Raw genomic sequence first — 22,049 nt, forward strand, 5'->3', positions numbered from 1 at the left:
ATTTTATGGCCACACGGGGGCAGCAAAAACACTGTAAACACCACACTGACATTTATATCGTCACTTTGTCATGTAATAAAGTGAATCTGTTAGCAAACCATCTGCTATTTAATGCCCAGCATCCCCAGAGCAACATTATTATCCATTTTGAGTCCTGTTTCTGGCCAATGAAAGACCAATATTCACTCTCCTTTGAGCTTTGTTTTGTTCTCCACCAACCTCTTAGTGAAGTTTCTGATTCTTTAGTAGCTGAAGGGCTCCCTATGTTCACCAGCTAGCTGCTAAGTGGCCAGTTGCTCCTGGGTGGGTAGGATACAGTGGGTTAATCAGAGAGAGTGGCCAGTATTTTGGTTGAGTTTAATGCTTGGAATATATACACAGATTGATAAAAGTGTACTCATTAACATCATAAAACTGTGTGGTCAATTGGGGAAAAAACAGTTTGTTCTTATAATGCTAAGAAGAACTAAGAAATGCAGAATAATAAATGTTCCCTTGCTTCCTTCTGGGTGAGACCATCAAAGATGAATTTAAATGTATCTCTGCAGTTGTCTGTGGGTTGACTTCTTACCTGTAGCTCTAGTCAATATTATCTTTAAGCCATTATAAGTGAAATTCACCATCAAGACATGTCAGCATGTGGCCAGAATTAAGTTGGCATATGCTATTTTAAAGGCTTTTTTGTATTGCTTTGCTGTGGTTGAAACTGTAACTCCAGCTCTCCATTTTGAGGTGACTTTCCAACCACATTTGTGGCTCCCTGCTGAGGCTGCCTCATTATGTGGAATGTGGAACACCTGTGCTGTGAAAAAGAAAGGTTTTACCACTTATCCACTGATTGTACGTTTCTGCTATAGGCAACAAATAAACATACATATTCTGCCTGAACCGTGTTTATCTTGCCTTTTTAGTGCCGTCACTTGTGAAGATTTTTCCAGCTTCTCTCACTCATGCAGTCAACACATATTAACAGAGAGAGGTTTCTAAAAGAAACAGAGAATATTCATACGGCGAGTGATTTTATTTAACTCAGCCACTCAGCAAAATGCCCCTATAAACAAACTTGCAAGCAGTGATTGTGAAAGTGGCAAAATAACTATTTGAGGGTATAAACTGAGTCTGAAGTGGAAAAAACCTGCAAGATTCACCACACAAATGGCTGGACATAAAGGGGGGGACTTTGAGATTTACTAAAGGGGATTTGAGCTGCTGCACTTCAGCCTGGATATTGGATAACACATTTAATTCTTACCAGTGTGTCCTCGGGGTATTTGTATGCATATATATGTTTATTTGTTTGGGACTCTTCTTTTCTTTCATGTTTAATTATTCATTCTTGTCATGTTTCAAGTTCACTCATGAGGTCAAAGCATGTAAATATATCTTATTGATTTCCTTCATTAAATCTTATCTAATCACAAAGACATGTTGAGATAAAGAGAAACAAATGAGGTTGCAATTTTTACACTCAACATGTGTGTTACTGTTATGCAGATTGTGTTGCAGCACATTTCGACACCGCTCTCTCTCTCTCTCCTTTTTATTAATTTTCAATAAAGATTTCTCAACATGAAGCCCCATTTACACCAATTCACATCAATATCTGCATCACAATGTTGCAGTGGCTGCTGGGTTCTCTGGCTGTTGACAAGCAAACACTTGCAATTGCCAGATAAGAGCTCGAGTGGTGCCATTGATTAACCAGGGACTTCATTATAGTGGCTGCCATTAACAATGCAACCCCATTGATTCAGCCCCTGAAATGGCTGGGAGAGAAATCAGGAAAGATAACGCTAAGAGCCGCAGTTTATATTAGATTCACTGCAGGATCCCAACACTGCTGCAGCCGTATGTAAGACAACGAGCACCGGTTTAATCCACATTTTACTCTACCAGTGCACTAAACTGGTACTTAAAATATCCCAGTGTCACAGAACATTGCCTCAGCTATTTTAGTATTAATACATTATGTTCTGCTGCTTCTTTGAATAGAGGGCAGTGGAGAGGGAACTCTGGTGGTACAATTATGATCTTGTTCCTAAATATATTATATTATATTATATTATATTATATTATATTATATCATATTATATCATATTATATTATATTATATTATATTATATTATATTATATTATATTGGTCTATTTGGTGCCATTGCTTTAATTAGGCTATTCAAGTGCCTTGATGACCCTGTTTGTCTTTAAGATAACTACCCAACAACCATTTGGAACAGCAGCACAGCCAGAAAAAGAAAACATGTCCGCTTGTAAGACAGGAAAACACTTAACTGGGTGTGAATCAATGCGCCTGTGTGCTCTGCCCGTCATTTCAGGGGAAAAAAGGCGCATTGCGTAATACTGTACTTGAAATAGCTGGTGTCAGAAGTAGGCCTATGTCGCTGTTGCATGCTCTGTGATCTGAGTGGTGGATAAATGCAGGGCAAAGGGTGGATGACTGTGGAGAAACAGCACAGCGCTGTGGACTGAGCGGGTACTTGTCAATACATGAACAATTCCAGACACCCGATAAAATATAGCTGACACATTCAGTGGCAGGCTGAGAGGACAATGAGTCCACAGATGTAAATAGAAACCGTGAAGTTTACGTAATGTCATATAAAAATCATATATACATATTAAATAATCCCATAATTAATATTGATCGCCTAATACCTTTGTAATTCTCCGGTGTTTACAATAATAAATATTCATTAAGGTAATTATATAACAGGCTTTGATCGTGTAAATGTGTTAACCCGTGTCAAATATATCCCGCTGTCTCCACAAGGTCAGCGCAGCGTTTTAAGATGATTTATGTCTGGATAATGGACCGCCTCGTGAATTCTGTCTCGTGACGCCCCGCTTTCTAACTCGGCCAATTTTGTCTTTTCATGCTCGCCTCAAAATATATAAAGGCCATTATTTTCGGCATTAGAGCCAACCTGCGCGCCGGAGTCATAACGCAGAGCAAGTTCTGCTCAAAGCAAAGCCGGCACCTCACGGGTCCCACATTGCCTTTTGAGGAATCATTTGATAGCCCTATTAACTTTCATGTAACATTGTTTCTTGAAGGCATCCACAGCAAGCGCCTCAGTGTCATTACTGTGAGAAATGTGCTTTCATACTGAACGTCTTTTGCTGAAGTCCTGGAAGACACACAGTCTCAGAAAAGCCCACAAACACCGAATATCAGCACAAATTAAGCTGTTATAGGCAGATCTTTTTTCCTAAACGGTATTTTCTATTTTTATATGAAACTACTTCACACTGCTGGTTGAAAATACCTCATATTTTTATAGTTACACGTTAATATTTGTCTAAACACGTGATTGCACTTAATAGAAATTCGCCACAAAAAAATCCCCATCACACATAAATAAATTAAATCAATACGTAGACTTACACAATATTTCTTTCACTCAATTTACCACAAATCATATTATTCCACGACTCTTAATCGACTAATACGCGATGTTTTAAACTCTGAAGGAATATGTCCCTTGCAGGACCTTCGGCAATCCATTCAAGCCAGCAAGTTTGGAGAGCGTGTTGAGTTTAATCAATTCATAACGTCGAGATGGAGCCGAACTCACTGAAGGTAACGTTTGTTATCAACCGTCGATTTATTTTATTTTCGCATTGCGCTAATCGCCATTCACTGTAAACTGTGCTCACGTGTCTGATCCACAAAACTTTGACACATTGCATTTAGTATTACCACATCTGTGTCATATGTTGAACACCTAAAAATTGTTACACGATACTAATTGTGTGCAGAAAACTGAGATATCCTAATGTGGTGTTTGCCAACCGTGCGTAATTACGCAGGGGTGTTTGAAATGTTTGTTTCCACTTAGCTACGATTTGTTTGCCAAATGACTTGATAAGCCATTCATTAATTTCTCCATTTGTGTTTTTCCTCTACAGTGGGTGGGCTCGTCTTGCGGTTTACATGGACCATATATATTCTATAAAGCCTTTAAATTTAACCGGGACGGCAAACCGAGGATTTTGTCTCTCGGAGACTTTTTCTTTGTCAGATGTAAACCGGAGGATCCTATTTGCATAGCGGAGCTTCAGCTACTCTGGGAAGAAAGAACAAGCAAGCAACTTTTATCAAGCTCCAAACTTTATTTCCTACCCGAGGATACTCCCCAGGGACGCACGGTCACTCACGGAGAGGTAGGAATATTAATCGCCTGATGAATTATCCTAAATGACCGGTGTGTTTGCGTGTTTGTTCTATGTGGTCGCCCTTGTTCGCGAGCATTTTTATTAAACAGCATCTTTACTGCATTAAGAGTTGGCAGTGGATGTGTAGCCTCCCGTGGCAGGCGTTCATAAGCACATGTATTGATTCTGACATTGATGTATCCGAGCAGTAAAAGGACAGACCTACAGCGGCATTTGTTCTCCAGTTTTACTTTAGTCTATTTGCCTATTGTGGTGTCAACTGCTGAATGTGCACTTGTCCAGCTGCGCTCAATAAGGCTGCCGCTGCGCTCTATGGGGTTAATTGTGTTATAAAGGGGAAAATCCGCAAGAATCCTGCGCGCAGGCTCTGTCATTTCTTTTCTTGGTAAAGCGTATCAAATACTGACATATGGGCGGAAATTGCGAAACGGTAATGAATGCATGGGGTCAACCTGGCTCAGATCGGTCGCTACGATAGTTATTAGATATTTTGTAATACTGCTTGATGTTGAAAGAGCCAGAGCGAGTCATAAAGCGTGGCAGCGCAAAGCCAGCGCTGACACGTTTTAACTACTGTCCAAGCTTTGCATAATTTTCCATGTGAACATTTCGATCCTCAACAATGTGATATTGTCAGCTCACATTTGAGGCAGCACTTAAAACGCCCCTGTGTTGCATTAAGCCGTTGCTGGCACAGAAAAGCAATAGTTATGATTGACTGTGGCCATATGTGGCGCTTGTGATCCGGTTACACCGTTGCACTGAATGGCATTACACTGATACTGAGAGTTTTTCTCACCGGCTGTAAAACAAATGATGTGTTGTTTTCTCTCTGATATTTCTCAGCCAGCGACAACGGCACTTTAATTACTACTCTCTGCTTTTGATCACTCGCGACTGGATGGAAATTATTCTCTGCCGCTGTTATATTGTTTATAGGGAAGGACAAAGCCGTGTTTGTACTCGACTCTTCCGCTGATGGTTTACTTACATTCTTTCCTCTTGAGTAATAGAGTGGCTATCACATTTCCCTTTCATGAGAAAGGTGGCTATTTATGGCCTGCCGCTTAGACAAGCTATCATCTTTGTGGCAAAATTCTTCTATGAACGGGTATCATCTCTTGAAGCCCTCTCCCTTTAGCCTTTAACACGCTGCAATTATTTAGTAATTACTTTGAGTGCATGCATCGCCGACTTTGAGGCCACACTTGCGCAACCACACATCAACTCCGCCCCTTTCCCAAAGACTTATTTGCATTGCAAAGTGCTTACATTCCAGTCCATTGGGCATATCTGGAAAAATATTATATTAACTACCAGAGGGGCTGCACTGCCAATGCAAATCACATCTCGAAGAATGTGGGACATGAAGCGAATCACAGAGCGATATAGTTTGTGTTTGTGATAACAGAGCAAAATCGTTATATAATAAAAGAGGAATAAAAGCAATCTCCTTGAATGAATTATGCAGCAACTCTCATCACAACACACAATCCTGCAAGCACCAGAGACAGATGCACTAGCTTTGAAGTTGCAGCCTGATAAGAGAACAAACCAGACAATGACATGATAATAATAATATGATATAATTTGAGGATGATATGTTTAAGTGCAAAGTAGTTGCCTGCAGGCTGACCTCGATTAAAGGGCTTGTCAAATCTCCTGCTCTCAGCAAATCAGGCTACTTACTGTATATTACACAGTGGAAATTGCCCGGACAACTTCAAGTCAGTTTATGACCTTCACTGAGCCCATTCAGATTCTCGCTGACTTTGCCCCATAACACTAATCTGCACTGCATGAGTCAGCTAGGAGAGCTTACAGATGCAACCCATAATCCAAAAAACAAACAGGAAGGGTAAAGCAGCCTCACAGTAGCCTGTGATATTAAACCTCATTGGCTGTCGCTGAGTGATGTGAAAAGATTATTTGTTTTATGCAATGCAAACAAGAAGAGGAGTTCATTTTAGCAGCACTGGGAAGTGGAGTTTGTAAACCTCACATTAGTCATTTTTCTTTCTGTCTTTCTACTCTGGTTGCATAAAAAAGACAGATTAATGGCTGCAGAGTTAACCTGCTCTGTAAATCTGTAAATGACTGGCTGGAAATCAGGAGTTCAAATTAGCTCTGTGACTCACAGATATGAACTTGATAACATACAGCTCTCAGGAAGTGTGCTATTTTCACAAGGTTTTAGTGCTTAACAAGCACCGGCAGCATTGAGAGGCAAAGCCACAGTTTGGTGTCATTGAGGCTGCAGACATTTATTCTTAGATCATGTTAGATTTACTCTTAAATATTTTCACACAACATAAAAGAGAAACAGTTTTTGACATATGACATGTGAAACTCCTTCTCTGTGAGTTCACCCCCTCATATCTTGTAGATAGCTGTTATCTTACCCCTGAAGCCAATATCCTTCAAATACCAAAATGCAGGACTTTTTCAAGACCCCAGAAAAATATTGGACTAGCTCACTGGAATTGGATTACTGATTCACTTGTGTTCTCGGTGCAGAGGTATGATGTAATTTCCTGGTTATTTCTCAGGTATTTGTTTGCTCTCAGCCTCTCCTGCGTTGTGTTTGCTGTGTTTTGCTGTGCTGTGCAGTGACAGGAGGAACCAACCCATGACCTACTGTGCTTGTTTTTCTTCTGTCACAGGGTTGGAGGTCAGCTCCTTTTAAATGCAGCCAGCTTTAAATCCAGTTAGCTAGAAATAGAAATAATGATTCATGGGATAAAGCTAACTCTCGGTGCATGTGTTTGCTGAATAGCCAATAAACACTGCCAGAGAAAATGTATTAATCTATTTATTGTGGGTTAATTATTAAGTCCATATGTGGAGGAAGCTCTATTTTTCATTGTATCTCAGGCTGACAAGCAGTGTTTACCCCCACCAGTTGAGCTCTGCTTGCTCTTTAAACAGGCTTTGTGTCGAGTTGCTCACCCATTATGCCAAACCGTCTATTGGGGCCTCTGCTCTATTTGTGTGCCTGCAAACTGCCACTGACTAAACAGTCACATGTGTTTTAAAACTCATTGAGTGACACATTATTTCTTCTCACTCCAAATGGCCCTGCCCCTCCTGCTGGTACTGCTCACCGGCTGTAATACTGTCTGTTTTTGGACTCCCCATTTCAGGAGAGAGCTGTTGTACAGCGTGTGTAGATAACAGCTCACCCCACACAACACCCACTTATTGTATGCTCTGCCTCAGACAGTTAATTGCTTATTCTTATCTTATACTATATATCCCACTTTAGTGCAAATACAGCAAGCCACTCTTAATGGGAATTCACAACCGCAGAGAATATTTTTGGATCATGTTATATTAATGTGCTATTATCATCACCTCTGATTTCATCTGACCTCTCCTCTCCTCTATTCTGTCCCTCTAGCTGACAAGACTTTGGCACACGCACACACACACACACACACACACACACACACACACACACACACGCACACACATACACACACACGCACGCACGCACACACACACTGACAGGCTGGGGACTGCAGCAGTAGGCCAGTATTGATTGCTGTGGAAAACACTTTGGCATGCATCCAGAGCCATTTCTTCAGTACATGGCAGTAGTCCATGCATGTGTTTCAGTGCTTGGAAAGCCAGCTTGTAGGGAAATTAGATTGTATTCATTTGCTGCTTCTTTGATTTTTCCTAAGGGAAAAACCCTGAATGGGTAATTCAGGCATCTGGGATGCTAGTTGAATTAAGTGTAAGTGGCTTAGATATGCGACCAGCATTTTGATGGATAAGGTCGTTCTGCTGAATGACTCGAGTGTAAATGTGATATGGCACATTTTTACAGTGATCTTTTTAGAGCATCCATACTGCTGCCTTGTCTTGGCCGGTCTGTGCATTATACCAAATCTCCCCATTCACACAACAATGGCAGGAATTTAGATGGGGGGGGGGGGGTGCTTTTAGTGTGCATGTGTGGCGTGCGCGCATGTGTGCCTCCTCCTGCCGCAGAACAAGTCATTAACTCTGAACACTGCCCTCCAGTGAATTCCTCACCATTGCTGAAATAGCATGTAAATTATTACCAGCTTTTTAGGATAGTGTAATTTAAAACCTTTAAAATGGAATACTCTGGACTTCAAAGGCTATAAAAACCTCCGCTAACATTTCCCATTGGTTTGGGACTTGTCATTCTTGTCTTTCACAATCTTCTGATTCTTTTCACCAAACTGTTTTGTGTCTTTGCCTCCCTTAGTAATCATATGTTACAGCAGCGACTGGTTTTTCAACACACAAGAGCCTTTTGGTGCTCTCCTAAGCTCTGTTTTTTTCCACTTTGTCATTGACTAACCACTTGAACAGCCAAACATTTGCCTTGATGCATGACTTAAGTGCCCCCAGCTACAGTGGATCGTTATTATAACCTTTGAGGAGAATGCAGCCACACATGAGAAGCTCTTGCTTAATACTCCAGCCCCTATTTTAAATTTTTAACCAAGGTTTCTTAGATGGAGCATGTGGAATCATCATGCATTTAGTCTTTCCTTGTGTGTGACTGTGTGCGCATTTGTTAAAATACATGAGTACAAAGATGCAGTGATTCAAGGGAGCTGACGCAGCTTTTTTGTGGTGTCACCTTACATGATGGATGCCTCGCCCACTTTCAGAGAGGCTTTGAAAACTCCTGTTATCTCGCTATTTTTCTCTGTCATTATAACGGCGAAAGAATGCTAAGTTCATATATCACCCCAGCTCATGTAAGAGCAATCTCTTAATGGAATCAGTGAATAAAAGATGAGTTCAGCACCCCTGCAGATATTACAGCAACTTTTATGCATATGAATAAACTGCATGCATTAAGTGGCAGAACATTATGTACAATAATTCTCACCTTCTAAATGTTTTACCTTGAACTCTTTCTAGTCTTTAGGCACTATCAAAAAACATATTCTAATTCAATTGTCCCTGGCTTACTCCCCAGAGCTCCTTTTTAATTCCAAGATAAGTTTGTTTTGGGACACTGAAGCCAAGGTCAGTCATGGGGAGGGGAGATAGATAATGAACTCATATTGTGTTTCATACCCTCGTCCTCACTCTCTCTCTTCTTCCTCTCTCTGCCTCCTGCTCTCTCTCCCTCTCTGTCTCCTCATTGTCCATGTCACCATGTCCATTACTCAATTACTAATCTCCTTTGGCCTTAGGAATTCCAGTGCTGACCTCTCTGAGGCAGCAGGCTGAAACCCTCCCAGCATGACGGGAGTACTGTGTGTATGTGTGCGCGTATATGTGTGTACCCACAGTATAGAAAGACACCCACCCACTGGGAGCGTGCACCCCCTGACTCCCAAGCTGAAAGTCCTGTCCGAGCGATGAGACGCTCCGCCGCAGAACGCTGACAGTCAGGAATGTCTCCCTCACTGCTGGCGCACAGTGGCGTGGATTTCTTGCAGGGAATTGTTCAGAACGATATGGAATATTTCAGGGTGCATTGTTTCTAATTGGATCACCAAATATGGAATTGGGAATGTCCCTTATGGGCTGTTTTGCCACCAGTACGCTGCAGCATCCATATAAATTGAATGATATGGATTTTAGAAAGTTTAATTTCAATGAGATTGCTGGAGTCGTGGGTTGCTGTGACAGAGTTATCTACAGTTTCACAGCAGAAGTCTGTTTTTTTCCACTTTCAGTCCATTATGTGCAGTCATAGCAATAAATTCACTCGGTAATGTTTTTGGAGATATCATGCTGCTGCAGTAATAACATGAATTATTGAAGGAAGAACAGAGACAGAAAGTAACATTCAGCTGTTAATGTGTTACCTTGCATTTTGACTCAATCATAAAATGAGCAGTTAGAGAGTATGCGTCTTTAATGACGTACCCAAGATGAAATTATGACAGTACATTAAGATGTTTAGTGTAAGATTCAGTGTATAAATGCTCTTAATGCATCTGTGTAGGAAGTGTCACTGAAATGACACCAGGCTGCTTGGTATGTTGCTGATGTGGAGTGTCACCTCTTGGCTGTGGGCTTGCAGTCCTGTGACCTATATTATCAAGTGGCCTGCTGGCTGTGTCTGCCGCTTTGCTAAAGTATCAGCTGCCTAACTCGAAATGACAGGACAGTGTGGAGGGGCGGCATTTACAGAAGAGCACGTTTCTAAGGCACATCTTTGAAAACCCCTGCAATGCTGATGAATGTTGCTGAAATGATTAACCTTGGCAGAGTTATGCCCAGCGCTGAAGCAATTAGTCAATTAATTGAATTGGCATAAAATTGTTGTGTGACAACAACAATTTAGTAATAGATTAATCATTTAAGTCACTTGAGCAAAGATATAGGCCTACAATTTAGGATCATTTGGATTATCAATCGATCTGCCAATTATCTTCTAGATTGGTTTGTAAGATATATCTAAAAGATGAATTTAATCAACAGATTATATGATAATGAAATCAATCATTTTAGTTTCTTTTTCTCATTATTGGTAGAAATTCTTCTGTTCTTTTTTGTTTCATTGTAGGAAATCAGGCTGGCGCAATGCTGTTGTGGTTGTTTCTCAATAACTGACAGGGTTGGCTAGTTCTCAGAAATTCACACAGCACATTTCATAATTCTACAGTATTTGCCTAAACATTTCTCAATCAAATATCATGACTTATGCAATCCGCAATCCAGTACTCAGCTTCCTGACTGTATGCGTCACATCACACGGCAGCCCACAGACTTAAGCTGGTGTAAAGTTGGCTGGTAAAGTTAGAAATATATGTGTGTGTGTGTGTGTGTGTGTGTGTGTATATATATATATATATATATATATATATGTATATATAAAAAGTATGCAGGCTAATGGATGTAGGTGGTTGCAGTTCCATTCATAGACTGATTATATTCTGGACTGTGTTGACAGCTGCTGAATTGCTCTCACCTGTTGTGTTTTGCTCTCAAGCCGAACAAGTCCCCAAACAGGATCTGTTGACACTCACACAAGGCACCATGTCATTCAGCTGATTGATATAGAGGCAATGGCTGTGTGTTTTTAAGGGTTGCTGTTGCTGTGTGAATGCTCTGGTGTGCTATTGAATTACTTGAAGTATTGCTGTTTGACTCATACATCAGCAGCAGAACATTCAGGGCATTATTTTTGTTTCGAATCGACTTGACTGAAATGTTTCATGGTTATGTTTCTCTGTGTGCTGTCAGTAGATCGCATCAAAGTACAGTAGCTAATTCTGTAGAGATATAGTACAATGTGGTTTTTGGCTGCAGGCTGAATGCTATTTACTGTTGCTCTACATTATTCAAATGGCCTGCTTTTCTGAAGGCAGAAACAGCAGTCAGTTTTTCATTGCATGGAAAGCCGGTTACAACCACCCGCCACCACTTGACAGCTGAAGACAGCTCATTATAAGAAGACCGAAAACCCATGTTTGATGTTTCTACTTAGTGAGGGAGGCACAGCTATATCAAGCTATCCCTCGCAGGCTTTTCCTTTATAAGGAAATACTGTCTCCAACTGGCTGGGATTTGATATGCCTGTAGTTACAGATGATGTGAGAACTGAATATGGGTAATTGTATAGACAGACAGAGCAGAGCACTCAGAGAGAATCTGAAACGCTACAAAAGTCATGTGTTTGTTTTTAGAATATGGCAACAAAGTAACAGGAACACTGGAATAATCCATTAAAAATGGGGAATGGAGATTACAGAACTTGACATTTTAAGCTTCACAAAGGAAGGATTTACTGCCGAGTTGTTCTCTGGCATTTTATTAGATCGTATAGGTGCAGCTTTTATTGCGTCCACCCTCTCTACATTCATACATGAAGTTCGTAAACATGTCAGTATAGAGTAAATGAACGTTATTTTAATGTCAGTAATATACAGACTCTTTGAAGGGAAATGTGTACAGACAGACAGATGCCTGGTAAATTGCAGATAACCAAGGTAAACATCAGGGACCTACTCACAGTGTCTGCTTTTCTGCCAGTACACATCTGTCCTACAGACTTTTCCTCTTTCTGTAATAGCCATCTTCCAGTGCACCACTCCACTCTGTTGGTAACAAACACTTCAGCCATTAGCCCTTCAAATGGAAATACAATTAAGGATCTCTGTTGCCTTGCCTCTCCATAGGAATTGTAGTTATTTGAGTGTGAGAGTTATTAAAAGGGACTGAATAGGAAGAAAAAAAAGGTTGAAGCACATACTGGAGAGGGAGCAAATCTTATTAAGTGAGCTAGCTGAACAGTCTGAAGTATGTACACAAAGACACCATAGTGTTATTCAGCTTACCTCAATGTCAGTCATGCACATCACTGCTATAGATTTACATTTAAAGGTTTGTCACATTAGTTTTATTGTGTCAGGGAGTCGACTGGCTCACAGCGTTCTCCTGTCCAATGATTACAGTCTCACTGTAGAAAATTACACACTCTGAAGGTGTAATCACAACCACGGAGTGTAACTTGTGATTAAAAAGCATAAAATCTCAAATACCAGGAGCCGAACTTCCTAAATGCTAATCGGAAAGTCCAAACATCTACGTCCTCATTGACATTGATTTAACTGCTGGCATAAATTCAACTCAGCAATCATCCACATCATCCATATTCATGGTGCCGTAATTGACTTACATTAATGTGCATCCACCGCCGTTATGCTACTTGACGCACATACCAATTTAGCTGATAAACCCTTGTCCTTGTTTCAATCCTGTTTCATCGTCATACAATATGCTGCCATACATTACTTACTGGTAACTATGTACATTTACCGAAGTACTTTAGTTATGTACACAGTTGTGGTACTTGAACTTGAGTATTTCCATTTTAAGCTACTTCATACATCTCCAAAGCATTTCAGAGGGAAATTATTCATTTGACACTTATTTACTTAGTTACTTTGCTGATAACATTTTACATAAAACACAAGATACACATATGTGATATAATATAGTACTATATTATTGATCTTCTCAGTAGTATATAAAGTGAAGTATCTAAAAGTATCCAAAATGGGCTTCACAACGGCAAACTACAGAAGCTGCTATTACTAAAATACTCTTACAGGCAGATATTTGCTGATATTACTTCTGTACTTCTACTAACAGTTTGAATTCAGGACCTGTAAAGGAGTGTTTTTAGACTGTTGTCTTTCTACTTAGAGTTAAGTAAAGGATCTGAGTATTTCTTCCATCACTGTTACTTTCACTGTGTAGAAATATGGGGAAACACAAACACAAGTTTTATACTTCAAAAGAGAGCTATAACTGTGAAAAAAACAAACCTACATTTCCTACATAACCAACTAACTGTTTATTAATTTAAAGGTTCTAAAGTTCAGAGACTTTGTAGATATTAAAACGGCACAAATTATTCTGTAAAGTCAAAAATAAATTGCTACCTGAAAGTGTCTTAGAGTATCTAAAAAAGAGAAAAGAAGTCCACATGATTTGAGAGGTATATACATGTTTAAGAAACAAAGGGTCAGGGCTGATGTCAGGATTCTGATTTTTTCTTTTCTTTTAGTCCCAAATTGTTTGTGCAATTATTTGCAAAGCAAATTCCAAATTTCATTTTCAGTCATGTGTATTAGCAGATGTGCTCTTTTTATCTGCTCAACAAACTCATGAAAATTATGGCCCAAGTAAATGATTCATGACCCTGGCACAGTTGCATTTATGTAACTTCCTTTCTGTGCTTCTGATTGTAATTGGGATTCTGCCCTGCTTCCTTTCAGCATGAGGTAATTGCAGTGTCTGAGAAGGTGATTGTGCGGCTGGAGGACTTGGTGAAGTGGACTGTACCAGACTTCTCGGGATGGGCCCACTGTCTGAAGGCCGAGCCTCTCAAACCGTCTGTGCTCCGGGAGCTGGGGACCAACGGGAGGCGGGAGGCCCTCCATCGCTACCGAGAGAGCACCCTGACCAGCGGCCTCAACTTCAAGGATGTTCAGAGGGAGAGGTCACAGCTAGGTGAGCACCAGCAGAGACCTCCATTTCTTTAAGTCTTTTAGGTTATTTTAAAAGCATCTCTTCATACCAAAAGGTTACTGCAGTGTTTCCAATCTCCCTGAGCTGCTGTGTTGAATGTTTATGTATTTGTGTCCTGTCGGCACCATAAATCAGCTTATGTTTATTGTCCTTTGGTTGGTTTAACAAGTGTTGTCTTGGCTGGGGTAATTCATCAGTATGTATTTGGAATTCCTCCCAATATAATGAGCTGAGAATTACATTAATAGAGGCAGGCTAGAGGTAATAGCAGTGTGCTTGCCAGTGCATTGAATCTGACGGTAGAACAGCTCTGTTTTCCGAATGATAGCAACAAATGTACCATTGCAAAAATCAGATAATTCAGCTGGTAATGTCTTTAATGAATTGAGTCACATCAAACTGCAGTCCACAGCACCTCTGACACCTCCTTATCCCTCAGTTCAGATCATAATTGGCTCTGTATCTCAGGAGCCATAAGGATCATTGCTTTATGTGTCTGAATGGCTGTCTGGTGTATTCATCATGTACACAGTGCCATTAAGTGTCGCTGATTGTTTGATTCTTGAACCGGGCTCTTGAGGTCTCACTGCAGCATTACCCATGAATCAGGCCCAACATAAAGCTGGATGTCTCTGCGGATGACTCATCCGATGCAAATAGGAAACTGGCATTTGAGCCCAATAATCAGAAAGAACATAATGTTCCCTTTGAAGCCGTTTCCCACTTATTTGCCTCTCTCTCACATTGCTGTGATGTAATGCCTAATGCTGATTACAATGGTATAATGTGGCTTAGCAAACATGTTAAAAATACCATCACAATTAGAGCACGTCTTGTCAGGTTATAAGTGTGCATCCTGGTGATTTAAGCCATAATTTTAGCTTTAGTGTCCTCAATTAATTCATTTTTAATAATCATTTTATGCCTAAAGCCTAAGTGGAAGGGAAACTGCTACAGGCTTCAAAACAGGAGCCATATTTTTGTAGAAAAGAGTGGTTTATTGATGAGTCTTGTTCTGTTTTCTTTTCGGGATCTTCCAGGAATGCTGTAATGCCCTTGATTACTCGACTTTGCTTCAATCTCATACAGAAAAAGGACAGGAGGATCAATAATGGATGCTTTGTTGTTATTCCAGTAATCAATATAGTTTGATTGTGCTTCTGGGTGTGTGTGTGATTGCTTGCTTTCATAATCAGGTATGTCAGCGTGCTTCATAAATGATATTACGTTCCATATCATGGCTTACTATAAATGCGCTGTATCGTCCAGATTTTATAGATTTATCTGTTGTCAGGGTAATAACCTGGCGATGACGCTATTGTTACTGAGCAGTTGCGTGTATGAGTGTGTGTGTGCGTGTGCGTGTGAATGTCTGAGTGTGTGCGTGTGTGTGTGCATGCGTGTGTTGCTAATGAGCAGCGCTGCCGTTAATGACTCCATCAGGCTGTTTCTAAATGCACTTGTCACTCCGATGGGACACTCCGCCAGAGAATCTGCCCACTCAGCAGAACGGGCTCAGACTCTGGCAGGGCACCAGAGAAACACACACACACACACACACACAGATGGACACTTACACACATGCTACACACCGACAATCAGTGGCGTGCACTCACTTATCCATTTGTTTGTTTGTTCACTACATCTTTGGCGTGTGTCAGTTGTTGACAGTTGTAACAATATGAGAGAGGCAGAGAGTTTGGGGGGGAGGGAGGGTGAGAGAGATCACTTATTCATCAAGGCAAATGCATGTTACTCTGAGCAAGGGTTTGCATAGAAATATGAAATATGCTACTGCAATGCTGCTGACTACCAGAATGAAATATTCATGTCACAGCAGCAGATCAGATATAAAAGTACCCTTAAAGCGTCCTTTAGCTGAATGTCTGTATTCTGTGTAATATGTTGGCTCATTGAGTAAACTGACTTTTTTATGATACAGCTATGCTCCCTTTTTGGGATTGTATTCATAAACAGAATAGCCTGAGGTGTCTGCTCGCTTTATTACTTGAATGATGTATTTGCTGATTGTTATTCTCAGGCTGATCTGTAACTATGTCAGAGGAATTGGATTGTTCTCCATAACAGGATACTGCAGCAATACCACAAGCTGCACAGAAAACCATTGTGAGCTAAAGAGCAATAAAGTGTGCCATTGTTATCGAGGGAAACTGTTCTTTTTTTTTTCCAAGTGCGTATCCTAACTTTTCCTGGCACGCTGCCATTGTGAATTAAGTGCACTGTTATGTATTTGTGTCTCACGGGCAGCATATGAGAAATACTACAGAACAAATGTTTCTAAAATAGCAGAATGAAAATTGTATTGTTGTTCTTGATCTACATTACATGGACTATTATGGTTTTGTAAGTGAACAAAGCTTTATTCTGACTTCAAATATGCATAAAGCCAAAGAAACCAAAGATGCCTCCACAAAGCAAAGTGATTAATTAGAAAACCAAGTGACCTTTGCTGCTGTCCTGCAGCATCGACAGCTGGGACTCTCTAAAACCTGTGAGGCAGAGAGATGATCGGTATCATAATTCAAATTCCAGCTTTAGCCATGCAGGCTTTGAAATGTAGTGTCTTAAAAGAGAGCGGCTGACCTGGCATTAGAGGGCCTTGAGGATGATGCAACCTTCTCATAGACCCTTGAAGGAAAAATGATTTGATATGTACATTGAAAGAAACTGACATCAGGCTGTTCTTTCCCTGAGTTAGACGAGAAGATTGAAAACATTCTCATGTCTGTATAATAAATATGATGCTACTGCAAGCAGCTGGTTAGCTTAGCTTAGCATAAAGACTGTAGACACACACACACACACACACATATATATATATGTATATATATATATATATATATATATATATATATATATATATATATATATATACAGCATTTCAAGCCAAGAGCACAGTAATAAGATATTTCTACAAGTGCATGAAGAGTGATTGTATTTTGCAGTCCTTACATAATCTCCAATGTAATTCACTTAATCAGGTAATGCAAACTGTCCACTCAGTTTATCTTGTCTTGAAGTGAGCATTAGAGCTTCTTTTTACAGTTCAACCCACCAGGGATGGCTTGCCAGGGAAGTTTACATTCTGCCCCTCTATCTCTCCCCAGAGAACTGGCCTGATTCTTTTTTTTTTTTTTTCATTGCTGCCTGCCGAAATTGGTTTCTGGTCGTATACTAGGAGACCGAGTGTCGTGGAGCTGTATCTGCTGATACAGTTTGTTGGCTTGTGCCGAGAGAAACGGAGAGCTATAGAAGAGAAATAATAGAAAAAAAAATTTAAAAAAAGAAAAAACACACACACACAAAGGATGGCTCTTGCTCACAAAATAGCTCAATAGGTTTACTGTCTTCAGTTCAAGCCTTCAGTGCAGAAGCCTGAGAGCAGATACTGAGTTGAGATGTCTGGAGGATTATACAAGGTCATAGCTTGTGACTCCTGCATTCAAAGAACATGAGCAAGAACAGTGTTCCTGACTCCTGCCCTCAACTATAGTATCATCTATAGCTGGTTCCTCCCTCAGTGCTGCGAGGATCAGGGCTCTCTGAGAAAACATCCCCACAGGAATGAGTAACTGTGCAGGCAGAAAGAAATATACATATATTGCAAAAGCAATCACCCCTCCCCTTGACGTTTTTTTATTAATTTTTTGCTTCAGAATCCTTTTTGAAAGTTAATGAAAGCATAAAATTACAACAAAATATTAGGTTTACTGCTACCTCAGACAAATATATGCACATTAATTGTAATTCTGCCATTTGACCAAACAAATTTATACCGTGAATCACACTAAAGTCGAGGGTGTATGATGAATTAGATTTCAGTAAATGTGAGCATTTTTATGGAATATTCAGTTAGTGATGGTAATGGAGGTCAGCTATTATTATTCAAGGAAAGACGTGTACATCATGCATCTCTTGGCTGTATGAAAAGCTGCAAATGGTTTTGCTTTGACCGATGTTTTCCATCTAATATCTCCATCAATGTCCAGAGTACAATTTGATGTGATACATTTGAATTGAAATGCACTTTGTTGCAAGTTGTATGTATAGAAAGAATGACGTTATGGATTTATTTTCCTATCATCCATAGTAACTGACCTTCATTACTATGCATGTTGTATATTTTAGGTAAAGTACATTACACTACATCCATTTGGCTCGTCCTTTTATATCTATTTCCATACAAACACAGGAGCAGGTTGGGGTGCAGTGTCTTGCTCAAGGGCACTTCATCATGTGGACAGGAGTAGCCAGGCAAATTCATTTAGCTTTGTCACTTTTCCAGTATGAACACACTTTATACTCAGAACCTGTTGAGAATGATTGTGTTGTCTGCAACTGGGACACACAAATTGATTATTTTTATGTGATCAGAGCTACTCGTACGTTGATTGAGCTTGAAGGTGCAGTAGGCCAGTGAGGAACAGAGCGATATCACTACATTTCAAGATTCTTTACAGCCTCGCCTGCTTGGGGACAGAACCACTGTATTTCCCTCTGATGCAACATCTGATCTGTATGCCAGGCTTGGCACATATACCTGCATTGATATCCCGACAATATTTCAGTTGGAACATTTCAATTTGATGTAGAGGGTAGATTCTGTCCCTTTTCAGAGACTGTTCAGAGCGTCGGAGAATGTTTATGCGGGTAGGAGCTGGTGATAAGGAGACAGACAGATGCTGTCTTCTCATGGTTGATTTGTCTTGGTGACAATACAGAACAATATTTGGGACTTTGACTCGCTATCACACATGAAAATGTTTTATGTTTCGACTGCAACGTAGGAAGGAGTAAGCGGTTTCTTGGAAAAGATAAAGAGAAAGTGTCGTGGTGTTACAAGAGTAATGGTATGTTGTGACTCTGACAGAGAAAGAATGCAATGCTTCTGTAAAACACACCACACTGTACTCCTCCATTCAGAATCTGTGGCAGATTGTATCGTTTGCACTTGTTTACTTCCCGCCCCTCAAACATATTTGTTTTCCCTTCTGCTTTTTCTGCAGAACTAATTCTACAAACTGTCCAAAATCCCTTTTGAAGTAATTTAATGGAGTGTTTGTATTGATTATGTAGCTCTCTCACCCTCCTCTCCTCTTTCTCTCCTTCTCTGGTATGTGCTTTTTTTCCTTGTGTCTGGTAGTGTTGGGGGTATGGGGGGGGTGGGGGTGGGGGGGTATATGGCAGTATCTTCTTCATTATGCTCAGACCTGTAGGAGAGAGAATCACAAGCTGTTTTTCCTCACTGATGTGCTCATATCATTAATTCACTTCTGACTGGCCGGAAGCCAGAGAATTCTAAATCTGTAAGCAGTAAATTGTGTGCCGGGGTGGAAAAATCTATTAGATGTTTGAGCATGCCTCGAATTTGAATAGGAGAAAGAGAGAGAAAGACACACTGTGAGAGAAAAGGAGAAAGAGAGAGACCACCCAGCACCCGAGCCATATCCTGTTATGGCTCGCACCGTAATCAAATTCAGCTTCTTTGGATAGCTATATTCATTAATAATTTGTGTTATTTTATTTCTGGAATGTCACATAATGTGTTTTGCACGAGGGTGGGGGCTGAAGGCTGGTGGATGGTTAAACAATGAGAATGGCCTCAGAGGAAATGAAGAGCGCCGTCTCTCCATTACAACAGTTGTGTCTCTCTTCTCTCCATTAGTCAGGTCTGGAACAACAGAGATGCTATTGATGTGACCTCTGCCAGGCATCTTAAATAGACAGAAAGGGAGTGGGGCTCTCTCATAACACAGTAGCTTGTCTGCCCCAAGACTAACTCCCTGATAGATTTATCTTATATCAATAATATATATTTTTTAATCTGAAATTGTGTGTTGATTGAGGAACATTTGCTTTCTTTTAAGCGAATTGCCTGCCAGTCCCAGTTACACTCTGACTTAAGTGCTTCCCAACCAGCAGCCCTTCTGGAAAGATTTCTATATCAGTCTTTATCAAAATGATGCTCATTTCAAGTATTACAGCAACATTAATATTTCAGGGCAGAATTGCCTTTTGTACGTGTCTCTTTATTTCATACAGTTTCATATTCAGCCTTCAGATAGATAGATATGGTAGATGATTCTGTACTGCTCAATAGAAATTCAAGGCATCACAGATTGTACAGTTTATAACTCTGCATATTTTATGAGCCTGCCAGTCCATCTGCTCTATGAATGCATGTAAAACTGTCCTCTTTTGGATGCCCTGTTGTGTGAATCAAAAGGACTTCAAGTTCAAATCAATATTAAAAAACACACACACAAAGGAACAGTGGTGGAATGTGTAGATTTAAAGTATTTGTACTTCACCTTAGTATATATGCTAAAGTATAAATATGTCACTTTTAACTCCACTACCTTTGTGTGACTTTTTTAGTTTTAGTTTTAGTTTAGTTAGATTAAGATTTTACATACAAAACACATGATGCGTCTACCAAATATGATGCATTTTTACAGATTAAGGTCCCATATCATGCAAAATGCACTTTTTAATGTCTTTCTGGCATAAATAGATGGTGGTAAAGATCACCAGACTACAAGAAAACACAATCCCCTCTCGTTCCATCTTTCAGTAAATGTGTGTGAAAACACACAGTTCAGATATGGCTCCCTTTATAATGTCATAAGGGGATCTGTTGCTCATGTGACCTCCTCCATCCCATCAGCAGGCCGACTGAAAACCTGCCGAATCCACCTCACTGTCCCACATTGTTTTTTCCGCCAGCTCCCGCTAACACGAAGATGTTGAAGGCAAAAACAATGCAGACAAACTGTTCTGTTCTGAAGAAGAAAACGGCTGCAGCAGCCATGTTTGTGTGAGAAAAGGAATGTATGAACATTAAACCAAATAAACCTGTTCTACTGGGACCTCCAAATACAAGTATAAGTATATATAAAGTATAAACTTTGAAATGAGCTGAAAATGGGACCTTTAAATAAAACTGTATATAAAATAGTTAAAATTAGCTCCACTTCAACGAGCAACAACAGTAAAAAGCTACTCAAACATTAATGCATCAGTATAAATAATCCATTAATATATGAGTTTACTCATAGGAGCATTATAAGTACTGATTAGGCCTGTGAGTGCTTTCTATGTTATACTTTGATTACATTTTGCTTAGATAATTTTACTTAAGTGAGACTTTACACTGCGGTATTGCTACTTACTCACTCAAACAGTTCCTCCTCTCTGAATGTGAAGAGCGTGCTCTTAACTGTTTCTGAACAAGGCACGTGAACATGATTCAGATGATTGGATCCTGAAAGTGGAGATACTTTTAATTTGATACTGATGTCAAAGAGTAAATAAAAAGATTTACTTACTGAGCTCCAGTTCCTGAATCATGGCTCGTTCTTTTCAAGCTTTATGGTTACATAATTTAATAAGACTTAACTGGTGACACTGATAATAATAACTTGAACTCTAAAGTATGTGAGGGTGTGTGAACAAGTCTCACATTAAATATGTGTTTAATTCTGCCTTAGCATTACAGTGTTGGAAAAACACTTTCAGTCAGACCTGTGCCAAGGTAAAAGTAGTTGTCGCCGCCGATTGCAGATCAGCTTTTCAACATCTACTTAGTATCTGTCATAATCAGGATCATAGCTAGGATGCAGGATATGCACAAAGTGGAAGAGAGACTTCTAGCTTTGCAGGAACAACATAGTATTCATTTCACAGCGCAGTGGTAATGTATTTTACCCGCATTGAAAGGTAATTGCAATGGGGGTTTTGATAGATTCCAGACCTATAGTGGGAGCTCTGTGTGTGTGTGTGCGTGTGCATGCTGAATGCTCACACATACTTGCTTGGGTACATAACTGTTCTTAATGCTTTTATTAAGC

At 40.0% G+C, this 22,049-nt stretch overlaps 1 protein-coding gene across 1 annotated transcript in view; it reads left to right on the forward strand.

The window, feature by feature from the left end:
- The first annotated feature begins 3,565 nt into the window (after nucleotides 1-3,565).
- arid5b (AT-rich interaction domain 5B) overlaps nucleotides 3,566-22,049 on the forward strand; it is a 72,362-nt gene continuing 53,878 nt past the window's right edge. The window contains exons 1-3 of the mRNA XM_070840743.1: nucleotides 3,566-3,598; nucleotides 3,928-4,182; nucleotides 13,926-14,160. Of these exons, the coding sequence (XP_070696844.1) occupies nucleotides 3,578-3,598; nucleotides 3,928-4,182; nucleotides 13,926-14,160 (511 nt within the window). The 5' untranslated portion in view covers nucleotides 3,566-3,577. The remainder of the gene's footprint in view (nucleotides 3,599-3,927; nucleotides 4,183-13,925; nucleotides 14,161-22,049) is intronic.

Source organism: Pempheris klunzingeri, chromosome 12, assembly GCF_042242105.1.
Source record: "Pempheris klunzingeri isolate RE-2024b chromosome 12, fPemKlu1.hap1, whole genome shotgun sequence".
NCBI lineage: Eukaryota > Metazoa > Chordata > Actinopteri > Acropomatiformes > Pempheridae > Pempheris > Pempheris klunzingeri.